The sequence below is a fragment of the Malaya genurostris genome, chromosome 3 (genome assembly GCF_030247185.1).
Source record: "Malaya genurostris strain Urasoe2022 chromosome 3, Malgen_1.1, whole genome shotgun sequence".
Classification (NCBI taxonomy): domain Eukaryota; kingdom Metazoa; phylum Arthropoda; class Insecta; order Diptera; family Culicidae; genus Malaya; species Malaya genurostris.
Genome location: NC_080572.1, coordinates 141785527 through 141809227, shown reverse-complemented (window position 1 = coordinate 141809227; position 23701 = coordinate 141785527). Strand labels below are relative to the sequence as shown.

General features: G+C 36.3%; 1 protein-coding gene across 1 annotated transcript in view; it reads right to left on the bottom strand.

Moving 5' to 3' along the window:
• Positions 1 to 287: 287 nt before the first annotated feature.
• The window catches only part of LOC131439574 (chromatin-remodeling ATPase INO80), a 530048-nt gene continuing 506634 nt past the window's right edge, over positions 288 to 23701 (bottom strand). The window contains exon 14 of the mRNA XM_058610750.1: positions 288 to 656. Coding sequence (XP_058466733.1) covers positions 394 to 656 — 263 coding nt within the window. The 3' untranslated portion in view covers positions 288 to 393. The remainder of the gene's footprint in view (positions 657 to 23701) is intronic.

The following is a 23701-nucleotide window of genomic DNA, read 5'->3' as shown; positions in this document are numbered from 1 at the left end:
ACGCTCCATGTATGTGCATCTTATAAGATGTAAAATTACAAGATTTTTTTTCGAAACGTGTAGAGAAAGGCAAAACCATTACATTAAAACCAGCACAACATTTTCGCGCATTCTTCCCTGATGCACAGATTTCAGATTAAAGTGAACCGGGTTCATGTAAACCAAGTTTGGGTACTAAATTCAAAACCACAGTCAATATTTTTCAGTCCTTTCTCTTAAGTGAAATTGTTCATTTGCGCCTTAGAACCGCAAGATAAAATTTTCAGTATTTCGGTACATAAAAAACGTACATTTTAATGTAGATTTATTTCATAAAATCTTACAAACTATCCGTAAACATTAGAGAAATAATATAAATCTGCACAAAAACAATTAAATACAATTGAAAGTAAATTAGTTGACTTGTGGTAAATCGCATGATGGTCTTTGTGATGAGCTAAGTACAAGTCGTTGCAATACAGGAGTGGTGGCTGGACTCTGACCTAATGGTACAACAAGAGGTCCAATAGACTTTCTTGGACGTGGAACTAATCTGTTATGACCACGGTATCCTTGATTATTGGGACCACTAAATTTCAAACGAGGACGCCCTGGACCTCTTTTCACTTGTGGAAGGTGCTGAATAATTCGTGTCACTGAGCTTGATGACTGCATATCTGTAAGGAATATACAAATTTCGAGATATTAGATTCACTAAATAATCTTAGTGGGCACATTTGGTCAGTATTACATATGCTTTTATAGAAAAATTATTCTGCAAATTGTGAACAAAAATACAATCCAGGCTTGGTGTTTTGAAAAACTGATTCATGTTTTTATAGTTTCCATGGTTTGTTAACAAAAGACACTATATGTTTTCGAAAAAAGTTTAGTTTTCAACAAAATGTATGTATAAACTAGCAATAAGATATTCTTCATTTTCGAGTTATGTATTTTAAATTTCTGAAACCGATTGTTTGAAATAAATTCGAATATTTTGTCGTCAATACGACTTACTTTACTATAGTGCGTATTACCATTTAGCTGCTTTGAATTTCTACAATTTGGTCCTCCATGATGCATTAAGATAGTTTCATTCGTTGAATCCGAATCCGAAAATATATAATCATCATCAAAATTCAGCGTGTTGCTGTTTTGTGAGCTGTTAGAATCGCCCATTCTTGAAAAAGCTGCAAATGAATTCTCGCATGAGGAAATCCTTTCACCAGAATTGCTTCTGTATTGAATCAATCAGCACACCAAGAAGATCTGCTGGGGGACGCTCGCAGTGGGAGCTTCGCTTCAAACCAGAGCGATGGCGTCACCCAGCTGCTGGTCGTTTGCAAAAAAAGCAAAATATAATACAAAATCAGTCCTTTTAAGGGTTTTAAATGTTTACAAAAGTATACGAAGCGGAAATAATCAGTTTAAGGTAGCGCTTCGCCGTGGTTAGGTGAAGTTCGCTGCCTATCCCGGGGTTTCACGAACTTCACCCAAAATTGCGAGAAAACGGGGAACTAACAAAACTCGCACGAAATATTATTACTGATATTTTTCAATTTTTTACGTTTCGCCTTCGGCTCATCAGTGCAATTAGCAGATTATGTTGATCTGCTAATGCCACGTCACGGATTAACATAATCCGCTAAGCAGACGTAAAGTATTTGTTTTTGATTTTTCGTGAATCGAATTAGTATTCGAAAAATTTTCAATTTAGGGTGAAATTTCGGCGCCAAAGCAAGAGGAAGCATTGGGCTGTCTCGAATTTGTATTGGTTTGAGTACGTTTTGTTGACTTCAGAGTGTGCAAGTGGTGTCAGATATTGTTCATTACATCTGCACTGAATGACAGGAAATTTTTCGTATGATAGTGAATAAAGAAGCTTTTTACGAGTATGTCTTTCTTTTTTCTTTCCGAATATTTTTATGTGAAGAGCACAACAAATGACAATGTTTTTTTGAAATTTTTGCCTTTCTCATATAGAAAGGTTATGCAATCATTGTGTAAACCGAATTTTTCACCGAGGCCCGGAGCGCCGAATGTAATATACCATTCGCCTCAGCTTGACGAACTGAGCAAATGTCTGTGTGTGTGAATGTTTGTGTGTATGTAACAAAAATGTGCACTCGATTTTCTCTGAGATGGCTGGATCGGTTTTCACAAACTTAGTTCCAAATGAAAGGTCTCTTGGTCCCATAGGTTGCTATTCAGTTTCATTTGGATCTGACTTCCGGTTCAGGAGGTACGGGGTAAACTGTGCAACATGAACTAAAAACGTTCCATCGATTTTTCTAGACACCGCTCATTCATTTTCACAAGCGTAGATTCAAATAGGGGTGTGAATAGCTTGTATTTTGCCGCGCAGTCCAAGCGGCGTGTGTCGAGGATTGGAGGGGTGTTTTTTCACAATTAAAAATAATAATTTTTTGTTGTTCTTCTTTAAACTTTTATTACTTTACAATTAAGGCATGTACACAATGGCAGCGAACTAAACAATGGCAGCAAATTTTTCGCACTTCTTTTCTCGGTAACACTAAAGTGGATCTATGCTTCTTGTGCTGTATGTTTTGTTCACGAAAAATAGCTATTATCCCTGAATGTTTCTTCTTCCACTTCTTACCATCAGGCTATGTGCTGACAAATCCGATATTTACTTTTATTGGTCACTATTTAAAATTTGTTTTCATGCCTATATTTCAGCCCCATTTAGCGGGTTTTCCCTTATAACGATATTGTACACGGAATGGTACTACTTGAAAAACGATTATTAACACGAGAACGACCTTTTTCCTTTTAGTGTTAATCGCGTATTTTTTCATTTCGTCCTAAAATTTCACTGACTACGCTCTAAACTATGACAACCGTGACTTGCGACTCTCTGAAAACTGATTGACTGATTGACGAACTATTATCCGTACACTCTCCGAAAACTGACTGAACTGTTTACGGGTCGACGCCCGAGACTTACGGATATTTTCCGTTAATTCTCTAAAACTGACCAACTGCTTACTCTTCCCAACTAAGGGTTTTGTCGTGAATACGACTTACTTTACTATGGGGTGCCTTTTCAAAATTTACCCTCTGAGAGAGTGATAAGTTTTTGATCGTGAATATCTCTTGTTGTATCTAACGAATCAACATAATTTTTGCTACATGCCATCGGAAATATGATCACAATTTTATGATAAAATTTTCAGTTGTGTGACATAATCTCAAATAGTTCAAAATTAAACTTTTCTGAAATGTTTGGTATAAACGAGTATCAAAGATGATAATTCATATGGCGCGTTTGCCTTTCTCGTATTTTGAAAGCTCATAGCTCAGTGATCTGTGGAAGGATTTATATAATCTAACTACCAATAGAATCGAAATTTTTCAACTTAAACGTGTATAGCAAAAGCATTAAAGTATTTCAATAGTACACTATTGAAAAACCTATCTCATTTGACCCATGTCAACACCAGCCAATCAGAACGCGTTCTGAGGAAGAGAAGAAAATAGCTGCTGCTGTACAACAAATCGTTCAAGAAAAATGTTCCGAAAAGTGGTGAATATCGTAGTGAGTTCCTCAATGTGGTCCTTCTGAATGCTAGAAACGAATCCCTACAGCATACTGATAGTTTCTTTCAATAAATTATGCAAATCCGAAATGAAATAAACGACATTAAAATTCTATATGCGGCTATTTTTATAGCCGTTAGGACCGCCCATTAGTGAAAAAGCTACAAACGAAATCACTTAAAAGGAAATCTCTTGACAAAAATCGAATCAGTTTGGATTCTATCGCCACTGCGAGCAGATGTGTTTTGTGTCGTCTGCACAGCTAGTTTCGCTTTCGACAAGAGCGATTACGTCACAGCTGCCAGTCATTAGCATTGGAAAAAAACAACGGTGGAGAGCATTACACAATATCAGCCGTTTTAATGGCTCTAAAATTTTTCTATAAAACTATTAGGATTTGTTTTTCGCAAATCGCAGGTAATTATCCTCAGTTTAGTGCAAATCAAGAACAATTTGGTTAGATTTGTGCACTTTTCGCTGTGTGAAATTCACAGTAATCGAGATCAAGTGAAACCTTCTGTGTTTTGCGAAAAATGTTCCAGAGTTCGTAGAAAACTGCACGATTTGACCCTTCTGAATGCTAGAAACGAATTCCTACAGCATATTGATAGTTTCTTTCAATAAATTGTGCAAATGCGAAATAAAATAATCGACATTAATATTCTGTATGCGACTATTTTTATAGCCGTTAGGACCGCCCATAAGTGAAAAAGCTACAAACGAAATCACGTAAAAGAAAGCTCCTAACAAAAATCTAATCAGTTTGGATTCTATCGCCAATGCGAGCAGATGTATTTTGTGCCGTTTGCGAAGCTAGTTTCGCTTCCGACAAGAGCGATTACGTCACAGCTGCCAGTCATTTCGATTGATGAAAAAGCATCGTTCGAAAGCATTATAAAAAATCAGCCGTTCTAATGGCTCTAAAAGTTTTCTGAAGAACTATTAGGATGTGTTGTTCGCAAATCGAAAGAAAATATCCTCAGTTTAGTGCAAATGTAGAACAGTTTGGTTAGATTTTTGCACTTTTCGCTGTGTGAAATTCACAGTAATCGAGATCAAGTGAAGCCTTCTTTGTTTTTGCGAAAAATGTGGAAAAGGGGAATGCTTGCATAATTCATACAATTGATCAACTAATTGATATTCGGAAGTGTCAAGGAACATGTCATTTGTTTTCGTATTCACGACATCCAGTTATGTCTCTGACATTACCCACCCGCCTTTTTAAACTCCTAACATTTACTTTCGGGTTTCGCCCGAAGTCTTTAGTACAAGCTGAGCTTGCGATTTTAAGTAGAAAGATCATCCGACTTTCTCCCGATGTCCTACCAAAAGCAGAGACCACTGTCACTATGCCAGTGACAGTGACGAGTGTTCGTGAAAATGACTTTGTTTCTACAACATCGCAGCGCTGACTAATGCTTCTACAACAAGGCTGCAGTTACACTGATATGAGGGTTCGCTTGACGAGTTTCCTTCATAACTTCCTACCTTTTTATTAGCAAATTCAAAGGAAAATTTGCTAATGGCGCTGCAGGCCTCTCTCATATCGGAAAAATATGAAATCACTGTGAATAACAACTTTTCAACCAAGGCCCGAAGGGTCGAACGTCATATACCATTCAATTCAACTCGACGGACTATGCAAATGCCTGTGTGTGTATATAAAAGCTTCACTCGATTTTCTCAGAGATTCTCTGATTTTTACACGTAGGTGCTACAGAAGAAGAAGAAAACGCCACCGTATATATATATATATATATATATATATATATATATATATATATATATATATATATATATATATATATATATATATATATATATATATATATATATATATATATATATATATATATATATATATATATATATATATATATATATATCTATATATATATATATATATATATATATATATATATATATATATATATATATATATATATATATATATATATATATATATATATATATATATATATATATATATATATATATATATATATATATATATATATATATATATATATATATATATATATATATATATATATATATATATATATATATGTATATATATATTATTTTTTTTTTTTATTATTTTTACGTTTCGTCTTTGACTCATCAGTGCAGAGCAGTTCAAATTGAACTGCTTAGTGCTAAACTCGGCAGTTCAATTTGAACCGCTAAGCAGACGTAAAGTTTCTGCTACTTACAGAACACTTTTTGTTTTGCAACGGAGTGCAATGTCTTTTCTGAAGTGCCGAACGAAAACGTGTTTTCGACTATTTCTGGCCGATGCAGGTATGGTCATTTAGGGGTTAGCCAAATTTTGTGCTAGGGCACATAACCGTTTTTATTATTTTTACGTTTCGTCTTTGACTCATCAGTGCAGAGCAGTTATATACTTTTTTTTTTCATGATTTCAAACATGATTAAAATCAAAAACTTTCATGTGAACTTCCGTTGTGCTAGGCGGTGGCGTTTTCTTCTTCTTCTTTACCAGCACGTACGTGTAAAAATCGGTTCAGCCATCTCTGAGAAAATCGAGTGAAGATTTTTGTCACATACACACATACATACATATATACACACCCAGGCATTTGCTCAGTTCGTCGAGCTAAATTGAATGGTATATGACGTTCGGCTCTTCGGACCTTGGCTGAAAAGTTGGTTTCCACAGTGATTTCATAACGTTTCTATATGACAAAGACAAAACACGCCACTGAGAATGATATTTGTATACCTATCAGTTTGTAGTTCTGGAACTGGAAGTCGTATCCGGATGAAATTTGGTAGAATTGTATGGGGTTGTTCTTTTTTTTTACAAGGTGAAATGCATTCACGCACGGAGTGAGGGACTCTCCACAGGACTACCCATTGATTGGAACTACCCACTAAAACACCTTGGATCTCCAACCCTACCTCCCCGGCACCACCGCTAGGAAGGCTATTGGTGCTCACAGCACCCTCCCCAGATTTATGCAGCATGGGGATCAGCATCCTGCTCTCGAGGGATCGACCAGTTGGATGACGAGGTCGGTCCAGTGATGCCGGCTGGAGGGTAACTTCCGGTTCACTGGCGCCTCGACGACCCAAAACTGATGCTACGTCGCGGAACTACTCGACTAGTCTCCGCCAAAAGATCTAGTCTACACCGACAGAGGGTTCCTCGACGAGGGAAGTCCTCCCGAACCGACGCTAACGGTACGCGTCTACGACCCGACCGAAAGGATGCCTAAGTCGATCCAATGATTCCGGTTGGAGCGTGACTTCCGGTTCATTGGCGCTCAGACGATCCTAGCGGTACCACGCGACGATCTATGGGGTATGGGGTTGTAGGACCTTTCATTTGATCTACGCCTGTGAAAATTAAACGAGCGATCTCTGAAAAAAATCGATGCAACCATTTTATTTCATGTTGCACATTTTATCCCATAACTCCTGAACCGGAAGTCAGAAGTCCAAATGAAACTCAATAGCAAGCTAACATATGCGATCAAGAGACCTTTCAATATTTATATATATATATATATATATATATATATATATATATATATATATATATATATATATATATATATATATATATATATCTATATATATATATATATATATATATATATATATATATATATATATATATATATATATATATATATATATATATATATATATATATATATATATATATATATATATATATATATATATATATATATATATATATATATATATATATATATATATATATATATATATATATATATATATATATATATATATATATATATATATATATTGCAAAATTGCTGGCGTCCGTAGTCAAATTAAATTGTTTAGAAATTCGGGATACTGTTAAATGTTACTTCCTGATAGTATTGTTTTACAGTGTTCGAAGGCGTTAACTAATTCTTCTGAGTGAGAAATTGTTTCTCCTTTTCTTAGAGCATTAGTGAGTGGTTTCGCAATTTTTGCAAAGTTTCTAATGAATTTACGATAATACCCTACGATTCCTAGGAAACCGGATTCCTAGAAAACTCCTTTTCATTCGAAGGTAGTAGCCATTTTTGAATGATTTTTTTTTTATAATTTTTTTATTCAGGCCAATTTGCGTACAAGCTTTACATGGCCGAATGAGCCTTGTTTTTATTACATAAAATAATTTTTCTACCGCTGGATCTCGTTGTCACCCTTTTTCTAGGGGGAGAGGAGCTTCCATTTTTATCTTGCGATGAGTGAGGGGCACTTTGTTCGTGGCTCGTCTCGTCCTCCATTGCCGCATCGGTGGTATCGTTGTTGGCTTCCGTTTTTTCTTCGTTTTCCTTGTAATTCGCATTCTTGGGTTGGTTGTTAGTTGCTGTAGACGCGCCTTGTTGTGCATTAATTGCAGTTGCTGGTGGGTTTGATGGTACAAGGTTTGCCGTAGTGTGCAGGTTGTTCACAAAACTGACATGTAACCAGTTGATTTTCATACGTAATCAGCGTTTTACACGGATGTTTCCCGTCTTGATTACAAATGATGTAAGATGGAATTGCTTTACGTAGTTGCATACGTACCACTCGCACGCCATTCCGGATACCCGGAAAAAATTCCGCCATACTTCCCTTTCGATGGAAAGAACTTCACCGTACTGCGAAATATTAAAATCCCTTCAAACACCACAAATCATCATAGATTTGCCATCGTTTGGCAACCCCATAAAATTACACACATTTTCAAAGTCAATAGATCAATTGCTACCGATCATTGACAACGCTAGAGGGACTACAACACGGTAAACGAACAGGTAAAGTTAGCTAAAATCAAACTATATCAAAATATGGGCCTCAAAATTTTCTTAGGAGGATTAAAAGAACTCCTAGGATCGATAATAAGAGCACAAACACCCCCAACACTAAAAGACGCTCTAAGACTTTGTTTAGAAGAAGCAAATTATCACCATGCAAGAAATCCAAACAAGCAGTACCTATTAATAATACCACCTCCAATTCCAAGTAAACTAGTTGAACACCCTATTCAAAAGTATTCAATGCAACATCGCGCACCATTTCCACGATTTCCATATAAGCCATTAATCCCAACCTAAGGAAATCCAATTCATACACACAAACCGAACCCGTCCATCAGGTTCAGTAAATTGAACTATATGAACAGACCCAACTATCATCTAGAGCATGATACACATAACTACGACGACGACTATGATTATTATTATTATTACTATTCCGAGTCTGAATTAAGCAACAATTATCAACCTATAGATAGCAATTCAAACGAGCACGTCGTTGATACACCCGAACTGGTATCAGAAAACGATTCCGAAACAAAACCAAACGAATCAGCTCAAGTCGATGATTTAAATTTTCAACTGGCCGGCGGTCCATCGAGCCAGACATGAACAATTTTATTCCGTATATCACCGTTTCAACAAACAAAGATGAACTTAAATTTTTAATCGATTCTGGGAGTAACTATTTTTTCAGAAAAACTTGAAAATTTACAAAGTTGCAGGTACACAACACCCACTACCGTAAGAAATGTAAGAGGCACACATACAGTCAACTAATTCATAGAATTGAACCCTTTCCATACCATTCCTGATACAAAAAAGCAAATATTCCTTATTTTTGATTTTCACCCATTTTTTATGGGCTAATAGGATATGAATCTCTCAAAAATCTTGCCCAACACTACAAATCCCGTTCCTAGAACGTTGGTTGCCCCACAGCTCTGGTAGAAGTCAGCCGCTCGAAGCCCACTTTTCCACACCTTCTGTCCCGTCCAACAAAGTTCCTGCAGTGCTACGACATCGAAGCCGCGGATTCGAAGCTCATCATGCAGCATTCGGTCGTATCTTGTGAAGCCAAGCGATTTGTAGTTCCATGTGCCAAGCTTCCAATCGTAGTCCTTATTTCGTTGCGCAGGTGTGGCGGAATTACAAAACCATCACGTTTTCCAAGTTAAACCCTCAGAACAATTGCAATAGTACATTTCATTTCATTTCATTTCGACACAATGTAGTTACATTGTAAACGTCTTCTGGAGAATACTTTGTACGGAAACCAGCCATACATCGTAGCACTTACAGCCTTATGATTTGATGCATCGGCACTTTACAAATCATAAACTTTAAATATTTTATGAGTTGGACCGATACAGCCGAAATTATGCTCGGTACCAAAAACGGTCCTCCTATCTTAAACACTTGAACTGCTTACAGCGCACAAGCAAAGTAACGCAATGAATACAAACACTTAAACCATGTACGCCGCTGGCGTGGAATTTCCGCCTCGCGCGAAGGAAAATAAATAACTTCAATTGTTCTTGCCATCGCTGCGGGTCGAGCGATGTTTATTAAACACTAGCCTTCTCCATATAATCATTACCAAAACCTTTTCGATATATGTAATTGTCAAGTCTCAAGACTTCTCGTCAAACCTACACGTACACAGAGAAAATTTGTACATTTTATAAAAACCAAAATGCAGAAAATAAAGACACATTCATTCAGTAACCAAGACGGGAACTGGACTTCTTCGTTAAAGAAAGAAACCTGCCACATGGCGACCGTGACACTGTTCACCGCGCGACAAGCTAAGTCCCAGTTAAGAAGGGACTTAGCTAAAAATAGTGAACTTGGAAAAAAACAATCAAGTGCAACAAATATGTGTGTTACTTTCCAAACTGAAAGAATATCGAAATAAATAACACCAAAACAGTGATTTAAAATCGAAACGGAAGAAACAATCAAGTTCAACAAATATGTGTGTTACTTTCCGAACTGAAAAAATATCGAAATAAATGACACCAAAACAGTGATTTAAAATCGAAACGGAAGAAACAATCAAGTTCAACAAATATGTGTGTTACTTTCCGAACTGAAAAAATATCGAAATAAATGACACCAAAACAGTGATTTAAAATCGAAACGGAAGAAACAATCAAGTTCAACAAATATGTGTGTTACTTTCCGAACTGAAAAAATATCGAAATAAATGACACCAAAACAGTGATTTAAAATCGAAACGGAAGAAACAATCAAGTTCAACAAATATGTGTGTTACTTTCCAAACTGAAAGAATATCGAAATAAATAACACCAAAACAGTGATTTAAAATCGAAACGGAAGAAACAATCAAGTGCAACAAATATGTGTGTTACTTTCCGAACTGAAAGAATATCGAAATAGATGAAACTAAACAAACCAAAACTAAAAAGTGCTAAACCAGTTATAAAATAATAAAAAAAAACAACATGGGCTGGTTCGACTCGACCGATACCAACACCACGTACGTCCAGCTTGGAAACGACGCCCAAACCTGGACAGGAATCATCATAGCAGCCTGCCTGATGATCTACACAGCTGGAAGATTCATCACCAAGCTACACCGCATATACACGGAGAGGACAGCCGAGCGGACAACAAGAAGGATCATCGCCAATCAGGTCTAAGTTAAGTACTGATTTTTATTCATTTATATATCTATAGAGTACAGTAGAAAAAAAACAATTTTTTTCTTTTAAACGAATCTTGAAAGTACACAGTTAAATATGGAAAATATCAAAGAATTTTTTGAAGAAATAGAGGCAGCCGCCGAATATTTTAATGAAATCGACCGGCAAGCGGCAAAAATTTTTAAAACCAAAGAAAACGTAAAAGCCTTTGCCGAAGCAGAAAATCACACATTAAATTTAGAAAATAAAATTTTTCCTGGACAGCCTGAGAAAACAGAAATAGTTAAAATAGAAGTATCGCAGGGGCCGTACTTCGACAAAAAAGAAGCAACTCGAAAAAACAAGGCTTATTTTGCACGGAAAGGAATTTACCTGGATCCTGCACAATATAACCTCCGAAAAAAAAAAATTGTAAACAACCATATTATATGATGTAAATTCTACGGTTTTACTAACAACAAACAAACCATTGAATATTTTTTTGGTTCAGTGTACACCGAGTCAATACCAGTTCTAAGTTTTCGCTCTTCTAATAATCACCCATAATTAGTGCAAAGTTATAGCTTTAATCGTTATTTTTTTACCGCAGCAAGCAATAGACGTGTGTTCTGCTCGAGAACTTTCCATTGCTCGTTTCAGAAACTTTTAAGTGCCCTTTTTTAGTGAACAAAATCGTGAAAGACCGCCATTTGCGCTAGTCATTTCGATATCGCTGACACTCACTAGCACTTTCGAGTTCTCGTGATTTTGACATTTGACCGCAGCTCCAATCACCATGACAAAAAACAAATGTGATGCCGACGTTTGTTTTGGTTCCTCTGGTTCGCGAAGCAATAAATTAGCTTGCCGATCTTGCTCGAAGAATTTCCATGTTAAGTGCGCCAATTTAAACATGTCAACAATCAAGTTAATTCGTGAAAACCCAGGATTGTACTGGTTATGCTCCCAGTGTCGAGAGTTACCTAATCGAAACGAATCCGCTGATGGAACTTTGCAGTTGATTCTCCAACGAACCACCGCAGCCCTGAAGTCGATCGGTGCTTTGACTGATACAATGCAGTTTTTCTGTCGCATGTATTCTAACGGTTGTGCTAGACCTAGCTGCAATCATCGCTCTGGACATCATGATTACACTGAACGCTCTGCTAATGATGGCACTCGTTTCTTCGAACGGCTTGACGATCTCCATCTTGACTTAACTAACCTGTTTGAATCAATACTCGAGGACAACAACAAACGACCACGCACCAGTAGTACTGGCAGACCATCTATACCTCAACCTGACAAATAAGGCGAGTCGACGTTCCAATATCTAACCAATATACACCAATTTCTACTGCTCCAATAGTTTCAGTCTCAAATTCCAACGAAAATTCAACTCATTTAACCAATGTTGCCGCTAGCGAATTCGTTGATCCGGATATCACACCTGTTCCAGTAGCGCATCCTTCACCTACTATCATTGCTACTTCCAATATCGACGACTCTAACACCGCTATTCCAACACCGCAAATTGTTTCCACTTTGCCAGCACCGCTCGCTACCTGTACTGTCAATACTGCACAAACTGATCTTCCACTATCATCAGCACCCTTTACTTCATGTACCACCAACATTAACTATTTGCCGCCACAAACCGTCGCTGTTAATCAACATGCCACCAGTGACAATGAACCGTCCAACAATATTTTTGCTGCACAACGCCCTATGATTCCACCGCAACCTAGAGCAACTTATACTACCTCTGTGTATACGCCGCAAATATCATCTAACATCACCAGGCAAGCCAACGTAAATATTATTTCTAACGTTCCTTACCTAGGGCCTCCCGTTAATTTAGTTTCCAAAAGTGCACATTTACCAACTAGCAACGAGATTATTTCACCAGTAAGCACCATAAATATCAGAACAGAACGTAACAATCACAGCTCTAATCTTCAAGTAGCACCTCCTATAAGACAGACCTTAACCGATGCCAATAATGGTAATTGGTATTATTTAACCAGATTTCTACCTAGTGAAACCGAGGAGAATATCATTAGTTATGTAGAATCACGTGCAAACTGTCCTCGTAACTTTATTCAATGTTTCAATCACAATCACATCAATCACATCAATCACAGCTCTAATCTTCAAGTAGCACCTCCTATAAGACAGACCTTAACCGATGCCAATAATGGTAATTGGTATTATTTAACCAGATTTTTACCTAGTGAAACCGAGGAGAATATCATTAGTTATGTAGAATCACGTGCAAACTGTCCTCGTAACTTTATTCAATGTTTCAAACTAGTAAGACAATATCAGGAGAGGCCACTTTCCTTTGTATCTTTCAAACTGAATGTTCCTGCAGCCTTTGAGCAACAAATAACGTCACCCAAATTCTGGCCTAACGGTGTGACGATCGCTTCTTTTTTAGAACGCAATCCAGTTCCGAAGCAACGACAGATTCTACCCCGATTCAATCTAAAATCATCCCGACCCTTGCCCCAACGGTTGCAAGTCATACACAGCAACATTCATTCTCCACGCCCGCATGCAGCCACCCCTCAACTCATCCGTCATCTCGCCCCCCTGCTCCAGTAAGACATCCATCAATACTAATATCGTATCTAACATCAGGAACGACAACCACAACCTTAGTTTAGACATTTATTATCAAAATGTTGGTGGAATGAATAGCTCTATCGTAGATTATCAGCTCGCTTGTTCTGACTCGGCCTATGATATGTATATATTGACTGAAACCTGGTTAAACAATAACACTTTATCCCAGCAAATTTTTGATAGCTCATACACAGTGCACAGACAAGATCGAAACGATCAAAATAGCAAGAAAAAGAGCGGCGGTGGAGTTCTTATTGCTTGTAGGTCCACATTTAAATCTCGCCTGATATCTCTCACTAACGCGACCAGTGTAGAACAACTATGGATTGCTCTCTCTTTCTCGCAATTTACGCTTTTTATGTGTGTTCTTTACTTTCCGCCTGACCGCGTGAATGACATTACAATGATCGAACAACATTTATCTTCCCTCTCGCAGATTATGAATCAAACGAGTTTGAATGACAAAATCGTTGTACTCGGTGATTTCAACATTCCCGGTATTAAATGGATTCCCTGCTCCTCCAGATACTTACATCCTGATGCTACGCGTTCTTCTAAAACACCTACAACGGCAAGACTATTAGACGAGTATAGCACTGCTGGTTTAGTGCAACTAAATGATAATTACAACAGTAACAATCGCATGCTTGATCTATGTTTCGTCAGTCAAGATTTTGTACCCAACTGTGTTGTAACTATTGCACCATCCGCTCTTGTTAAATCATGCCGTCACCACCCTCCGCTTCAACTTAGTTTAACTGAATGCAAACCTGTTGTTTATGAAATCATTGCTGAAACTACTTACTACGATTATAAAAAAGCTAACTTCAACGCAATGAATCAGTTTCTGTTCTCATTAAACTGGGAAGCTCTATTTTCTGAGTGTGATGGAAACTCTATTGCTACACTATGGACAAATATTATGTTATACTCTGTTGATCAGTTTGTCTCCAAAAAAAATCATCGTCAACCAGTTTATCCTCCCTGGTCTAATCAAACTCTGAGGCGATACAAAAGCGCCAAACGATCTGCTTTGAAAAAACTCACCAAGCGACCCACTCTTCATTTGAGGTCTCAATACATGTTTCTTAACAATCGATATAAACGACTAAACAAAATTTTATATTACACTCACTTAAACCGCGTTCAACAGAACTTAAGAAACAACCCAAAAAGTTTTTGGCATCACGTAAACAAACAGCGCAAGGAAATAGGTATGCCTACTCATATGTCGCTTGGTGAAGTTCAGTCATCCACCATACTTGAAACCTGCTATCTTTTTCGAAGGCACTTCAGTAGCGTTTTTTCCAATGAAGTTCTTAGTAGCGAAGAAGTATCAGAGGCAATCGTGAACGTTCCTCTCCGTTCTCCTGTTGGAGCTCATCCTCCTATTACCTCGACCATGATAATTACGGCGTGCTCAAAACTAAAAAGCTCTACTAACGCAGGACCCGATGCCATTCCTTCGATAGTCCTAAAAAAATGCTTGAATTCACTCTTAACACCGCTGACTATATTGTTCAACGATTCCCTTAATGCGGGGACTTTCCCAGACCCCTGGAAGAAATCATATATTTTTCCGGTTTTTAAGAAAGGTAACAAATCAGATATTACTAACTACCGTGGAATAGCTTCACTATGTGCTGTGTCCAAGTTATTTGAAATAATTATTCTCGATTTTATAACTCACAAATGTATGGACTACATATCTGAAACTCAACACGGTTTCATGCCTAAGAGGTCAACATCTACAAACCTTGTAGCTTACACATCTTTTATCATCCGATCTCTACAATCGCATCTACAGGTTGATGCTATCTACACAGATTTTTCAGCGGCATTCGATAAAATAAATCATCAAATAACAATTGCTAAACTCGACAGACTGGGCTTTAGTGGCGCTTTACTGGATTGGATGAGTTCATATCTTACTGGTCGTGAGATGTCGGTGAAAATAGGAAAATTCACAACAGTTCCTTTTACTGTTAGTTCAGGAGTATCTCAAGAAAGCCACTTAGGACCGTTTATATTTTTACTCTACCTCAATGATCTCAACTTCTCCGTGAAATGTTTCAAACTATCATTTGCTGATGATTTCAAACTCTATCATCCTATAAAGGAACTAGAAGATGCACGTTTTCTGCAAGCTCAGTTTGACACATTCGCCAAATGGTGCCACAATAACAGGATGGTATTAAACGCTTCCAAATGCCCCATTATATCTTTTTCCCGTAAACGCTCAATAATTACATATGACTATCATCTCTTGCAGAATGTCCTCAAACGTGAATCCTCGGTTAAGGACTTAGGTGTTATTCTCGATCACAAATTGGATTTCAAGAATCATGTCGATTATGTAATTTCGAAGGCTTCTAAACTCTTAGGCTTCATATTTCGGATCACTAAGAACTTTACCAATATACACTGCCTGAAGACTTTATTGTGCGCTAGTTCGATCAACATTAGAATACGCAGCTATCGTTTGGTCGCCTCATTATCAAATCGACATTGATCGTGTCGAAAGTGTCCAACGCAAATTCGTAAGATTTGCACTCCGCAATCTACCATGGAGGGACCCATTCAACCTTCCTAGTTACAAAGATCGCTGTCTGCTTATTGAGCTAGATCCGCTGTCTGTACGTAGGAACGTTTGCAAGGCTGTCTTTATTGCTGATCTAATTCAATCACGTGTTGACAGTCCTGATCTCCTACAATTGATCGATTTTGACATTCATCGTCGAAGTCTTCGTTCTCATCCATTTATACGAATTCCCCATGCTAGAACCAATTACGGATATAATGAACCCTTTTCCAGTATGTGCCGTTTATTCAATAGTTGCTCACAGGAATTTGATTTTCATCTCTCTCGTAATGCGATACAACGATTATTCCATGATTCTTTATTTTTGCAGTTATAATACTAATGTTAATTCTTTCCGCTCGACCATCCCTTCGTTCTCTCCACCATCTCCATTGAAAACTAATAAATTCGCTCGTTGTAACTAATCCTGTTGTATCTCCTCTTCTCCGCTCTTAATCGTTCTTCTCCAATCTTTTTGAACACTAATTAGATATATATGTCGGTTCTAACCTCGTTTGCTAGCCCTCTTTTTTTATCCGTCTTCCACCATCTTTTCGACCACTAATTAAATCTACATGCCGAACTTAACCCCGTTTCGTTCGCCAACTCTCATTCACCACTCCCTCCTTCTACCTCCCATTTTAAAGCATATTTCTTTTCTTCTTTAGTTTTAATGTAAAATCACCATCGTTTACCCGATGGGTTTAGTGTCAGAGTTAGTTAGCTAGGATTAGTTTTAATTGATAGTATTAATATGATATAAACGATGAGGAGGTTTTATGCCTGGTGGAGTGAGAGATTATTATTTCAGCTCCATTGGGCTTTTTCCTGCTCCAAATAAATAAATAAAATAAATAAATAAATAAATATGAATGGACCAAATTTTAACCAGTGGCATAACATGCCCCAACAAATGTGCGGTTACGGACAATTTCCTTTTGCTCCGAATCAGCGGTTCTATCCACAGAACCAACATCAATAACAAAACAACTGGAGAAATAACTCCAATACAAATTTTAGCAACGCAAATCCAAACAGAAATGTGATGTATGCGGAAAACGTTTCTGCGGCAACATCGGGTGCTCAAGATGTCGGCCGCCAGGCAAATGGAACAACCAAAACGAATCAGAGCACCAGAACAAACGTGAACCAAAATGTAGGTCACATCGAGGCTCGGTCAATGAACCAAGCAAACCAGCAATGAAAATATACAATTGCGATTTAAATTATACAAACTTCGTAATTCTAAAATTAGATGTTTGTGACAAACCGGTTGCATTAATTGTAGACACAGGTGCAGACATTTCTATATTAAAAGAAAGCCCACTAAAACCTAACATGCTTATTCATATGAATGAAAACTGTATTATAAATGGTGTTACCGAAGGTAAAATAGAAACCGAATGCAGCACATATGCTAATATTAAACTAAATAATAATTTGATACCACATAAATTCCAAATAGTTAATGTTAAGCTACCTATTTTCACAGACGGAATCCTGGGTAGAGATTTCCTAATAACCTATGAATGCAACATATGCCTAAAAACATGGCTAATTACTTTCGAAATTAATAATGAAATTTTCGAAATACCTATTAGAGATAAATTCAATGAAAAATTCATTATACCACCACGATGCCAAATAATTAAGGAAATTAAACTAAGAAATATCACTGAGGATAGCGTTATCCTATCCGGTGAAATAATGCCAGGAGTGAATTATTCGAATGCTCTAATCAGTCCTGGTGCCCAATATGTAAATATTATGAATACTAGTGATAGCTTTGCACAGATATCTCTAAACGATTTACTAGAAAAAATTGAAGTAATCCCAGCTAGCAACTATGAAGCACCGGAAGTGAAAATCAAAATTCTTAACAAAAATTAAGCAACGATTGCAAAATTTGCAAAATCAGATCGATATTAAAAATATACCAATAAATGCTCAAGATAAAATAATAGACCTATGCATAAGATACAATGACATTTTCGCACTCAAGGATGATCCATTAAGTGCAAACAATTTCTACAAACAGGAAATTAATTTAGAAAATAAATCCCCAGTTCACATAAAAAACTATCGAACACCTGAAGTTCACAAAAAAGAAATAAATAACCAAATCGATAAAATGCTTGATGAAGGTATTATTCAACCTTCCGTATCTCCGTATAATTCACCTCTTTTACTGGTACCGAAAAAATCAAACACTGAAGACAAAAAATGGCGATTAGTCATTGATTTTCGCCAACTAAACAAAAAAATTATTGCAGATAAATTTCCCTTACCAAGAATCGATGAAATACTTGATAATCTAGGTCGAGCAAAGTATTTTACGACACTCGACCTGATGTCAGGCTTTCATCAGATTGAATTACAAGAAAACTCAAAAAAATACACAGCGTTTTCGAGTTCAACAGGCCATTACCAATTTAATAGATTACCTTTTGGACTAAACATTTCGCCTAACAGCTTCCAACGTATGATGACAATCGCTCTGAGCGGTTTACCACCAGAGTGTGCGTTCTTGTACATTGATGACATTATTGTGGTGGGCTGTTCAATCAACCACCATTTGAAAAGTTTAGAAATTGTTTTTCAACAACTCAGAAAACATAACCTAAAACTAAACCCAACAAAATGTAATTTCTTCGGAAGTGATGTCACATATTTGGGTCATCACATTTCGGAAAAAGGTATTTTACCAGATCCATCCAAATTCTCAGCAATAAAAAATTATCCTACCCCTACTAATGCAGATGAAGTCAGACGATTCGTAGCATTTTGTAACTACTACCGTCGCTTCATAGAAAATTTTGCGAAAATAGCAAACCCACTAAACAAACTACTTAGAAAAAATACAAAATTTGATTGGTCGCCTGAATGCGAACAATTCTTTCAATCACTTAAAAACAAACTTCTAACGCCAACAATTTTACAATTCCCCGACTTCAACAAGCAATTTATAGTAATCACAGATGCTTCCAAAATGGCCTGCGGTGCAGTTCTAGCCCAAAAGCACGATAACATTGAATTGCCGATAGCGTACGCAAGTAGATCGTTCACCAAAGGCGAATCAAATAAGTCGACTATTGAACAGGAACTGATAGCAATCCATTGGGCCATCACACACTTTAGACCTTATTTATATGGAAGAAAGTTTCTTGTCTGTTTTCGATGAAAAATCCTTCTTCAAAATAACAAGAATGCGTTTGTTTAGACCTCGAAGAATTTGATTTCGAAGTAGAATACGTACACGGTAAATTAAATGTAGGAGCGGACGCGCTCTCTAGGATTAAAATAAACACAGATATGTTAAGTAATATGTCTATTTTAAAGGTTCAAACTAGAGCCGGCAAAAGGAAACAAAATGACGAAAATATTATTCAGAAAGAGAAAAACCTTAATGATTCGTTAGATACTGAGCCTGATCAACTCAAAGTATTTGAATCAATCAATATAAATGAAGTACACAACATGCAAAAATTAAGCATTGAAAAATCGTCGACAAATAATATAAATGGCCGTAAATTTTCAATTCAAAATAAAAATTACAAAAAGGACTTGACTCAAGCGTCATTTACCCGATGTATAATCACAAATATGAATGAATCTCTCGAGAGAATTTTAAATATTATCGAAGAAAAAGCTAATAAATTGAATATTGGAAAATTGCTCTAGCGCTTTCGAATACAATTTTCAATTTTATTACTATTAATAATTTTAAGTCAGCATGTAATAAACGTCTGAAATCACTTCAAATCATACTCTATCAACCGCAACGCGAGATAGATGATAAAAACCTAATTAACAGAATTATCCAAGAAAACCACGACTCTGCAATTGGCGGACACGTCGGAATTAACAGACTGTATCGAAAACTTAAATGTTATTATATATGGCCAAATATGAAAAAATACATTGCAGATTACATCCATAATTGTATAAAATGCAAAGAAAATAAACATACCTTTAGAACAACAGAAAATTTTATTCAAACACAAACACCACAAAAATCATTTTCTTCAATATCTATGGACACAATAGGACCATTTACAAAATCAAATTCAGGAAATAGATACGCATTAACAATTCAATGCGATTTATCAAAATATATCATAGTAAAACCAATTCCAGACAAACAAGCAGAAACAATAGCCAAAGCTTTTGTCGAACACTGCATTCTAATTTACGGAACCCCATCTATTATACGAACACACCAGGGAACCGATTATAAAAATGAAGTTTTTCACAAAACTAGCGAATTACTCAAATTCACTCAAAAATTTTCGACACCGTATCACCCACAAACTATCGGAAGTCTAGAGAGAAATCATCGATGTCTGAATGAGTACGTAAGACAGTTCGTCAACGAATCACATAGTGACTGGGATGACTGGCTGCCTTACTACGCGTTTTGCTACAACACAACTCCTCACACTGACTTCCCATACACACCTTTTGAACTGATTTTTGGGAAAACAGCATCAGTACCAAACGAATTGAAAAATCCAGAATTCATAGAACCGATATATAATTATGAATACTATTCAGAATTAAAGTACAAATTAAAAACTGCAGCATTGAAAGTAAAAGATCTTATAGATAAAAGCAAAACTAAACGAAACTCAGATCAAGAAAATAAATCAAAACCCTCTTCCATTCAAATAAATGATAAAGTAATGTTAGAAAATCACAATAGAACAAAATTAGACAAAATTTACAAAGGTCCTTATATAGTAAAAAGCATAGATCACCCAAATGCAACAATAGAAAACCTAGAAACAAAGCAAACTCATACAGTTCACAAAAATCAAATTGTTAAATTGTAATCAAATACAACAATATTATCACATATTACAGCAAAAAAAAATTATTAAATCTTTATGAAAAAAAAACGAATTTTACTTAAGAACAAACTTTAATTACTATATTTTAAATCACATTATATACCATATAATTATACACATACGATTACACAACTATACAATTATTAACTCCAAAACATTATCTTATTACTATATCCCTGTTACATTCAAAACTACCTTATTGTCATTTCTTTACAAACCATTATATCACACAAATTACACTATTGACATTATACAATAACATAATAATATCAAAATCCAGGAATTATAACACAGAAGAAAAATCAAAACATTGTAAAACACATTACACTTCACACAATACTGTAAGAGATTTCTTGAGACCAGACCTTAATTTTTATCAACCGAAAATGACTCCGTAAACTTCATCATTTTTTTACGGGGAAGGTGTGGCGGAATTACAAAACCACCACGTTTTCCACGTTAAACCCTCAGAACAATTGCAATAGTACATTTCATTTCATTTCATTTCGACACAATGTAGTTACATTGTAAACGTCTTCTTGAGAATACTTTGTACGGAAACCAGCCATACATCGTAGCACATACAGCCTTATGATTTGATGCATCGGCACTTTACAAATCATAAACTTTAAATATTTTATGAGTTGGACCGATACAGCCGTAATTATGCTCGGTATCAAAAACGGTCCTCCTATCTTAAACACTTGAACTGCTTACAGCGCACAAACAAAGTAACGCAATGAATACAAACACTTAAACCATGTACGCCGCTGGCGTGGAATTTCCGCCTCGCGCGAAGGAAAATAAATAACTTCAATTGTTCTTGCCATCGCTGCGGGTCGAGCGATGTTTATTAAACACTAGCCTTCTCCATATAATCATTGCCAAAACCTTTTCGATATATGTAATTGTGAAGTCTCAAGACTTCTCGTCAAACCTACACGTACACAGAGAAAATTTGTACATTTTATAAAAACCAAAATGCAGAAAATAAAGACACATTCATTCAGTAACCAAGACGGGAACTGGACTTCTTCGTTAAAGAAAGAAACCTGCCACACAGGTCTTTGCCGATTATTCCGAGTCGTACTTATATCCTGATTATGCGTAACAAGCGTTTTCCTTGCTGCTTGTTAGGCCTGCACCAACCTCCTGTCTCGTCGGGGGGCCATCGTGTCAGCACTGTTTAGAATCCCACACTGACACAAGGACGGTAATCAGCCGCTCCTAATATGGAAAACAGACGCTGTTTCGTGTCGCCCCAACATGGGAAACAGACGCTCGGGCTTGCTTGACCCTCTGCAACTTGCCAAGATAGAATTAAACCCATAAGGTTTCTTTTTTTACCTAAACAAAATTAGGCCCAAGTTAGAATTTAGTTTATTTGTTAAAAAATCAACTTTCAAGATTGTTTTATGGAATAGCTTATTTGAAAGCTAAGAAATAGACGCTCATTTCACATCTTGGACGAATTTTTGTATCTTTATTAGATTTTACAGTATGGGCTGTTGAAAAAAGGCTATTTTTTGTAAACGCAAAAATCAAAGATCATATCTCGATAATTCCACGTATTATAATAATAATAATCATATCTCGATAATTCGATAATATTGAATAAAAAAATACGTGTCGAATATTTTCGAGTTCTTTATCGAAAAAAATAGTTAGATGAAAAAAAAATTGGGTTGCTGATTTTGCGTGGAATGCCCCCTGTGCGGGTTGGTAATTTTAAAACCTTTCCAGCGATGGGTAACGGTTCTAAGAGTATGATGGTAAATCTGCCAGGTATGAATTGGGGTACCAAGATAATAAAGTATATTTTTGATGATTGGTGAACGGCTTGCAGGTATAGATACTCGTAGGCTTGGTCCGTAGTTAATAAGGTAATGTTTTGTTCTTCTAACCTATTGCTGATAAATCTAATTTCTTCTGCTTCCAGAAATCTCTAGGGTATTACATTTGCTTTTGCTAATTGAATTGTTTCACAAAATGAGTTAAGATGATTTATAACTACGTCTAGCTGATATGAAATTTTGAAGATGTTTCCTAGAGCTGTAATGTTATGGTTAATATTTCGATTATTGATTAGGTCCTGTCTCATTGCAATTATTTGTTTTGTAATTTTTGTTTGTTGTTCGTCAATGTTCCCTACTAGTCTATTCATCCTGGTTTCAATCTGTTTGTTGATGTGTACCTGTTTATTATTTTCTCTGACTAGGTGACCAGGATTGGCATTCCTTAACTCTTCTAGATGACGGTTTATGTGTATCAGATCATTATCATCTAGATTTCCTGTTATCATATTAATACTCGAGCCTAAAGCATTTAGTAATCCTCGTTTACTTCTGTTGTTTTTATTTGGATATAAGGTTTTGTGAATTTTTTCTGCAGTTTCAAGTTTATCTTTGAATACATCTGTAAGGTCTTTGAGATTTGGAAAAATCCTGAGTCCCTCAACGATTTGCCTGAACTTGTCAATAAGCAATATGTCTTCATCGAGATCGATTTCGTGATACACTTTGTGGTGACCTGTTGTTATTATACATGTTCCTATTTGTAAGGCAAGTAGTCCAGGATTTTGGGAAAGGTTCAAAATTTTGATGATTTGGGTTTGGTTGAAAAGAAAGAAGAAGAAGAATAGTATCATCATCATGTTCTTTATCT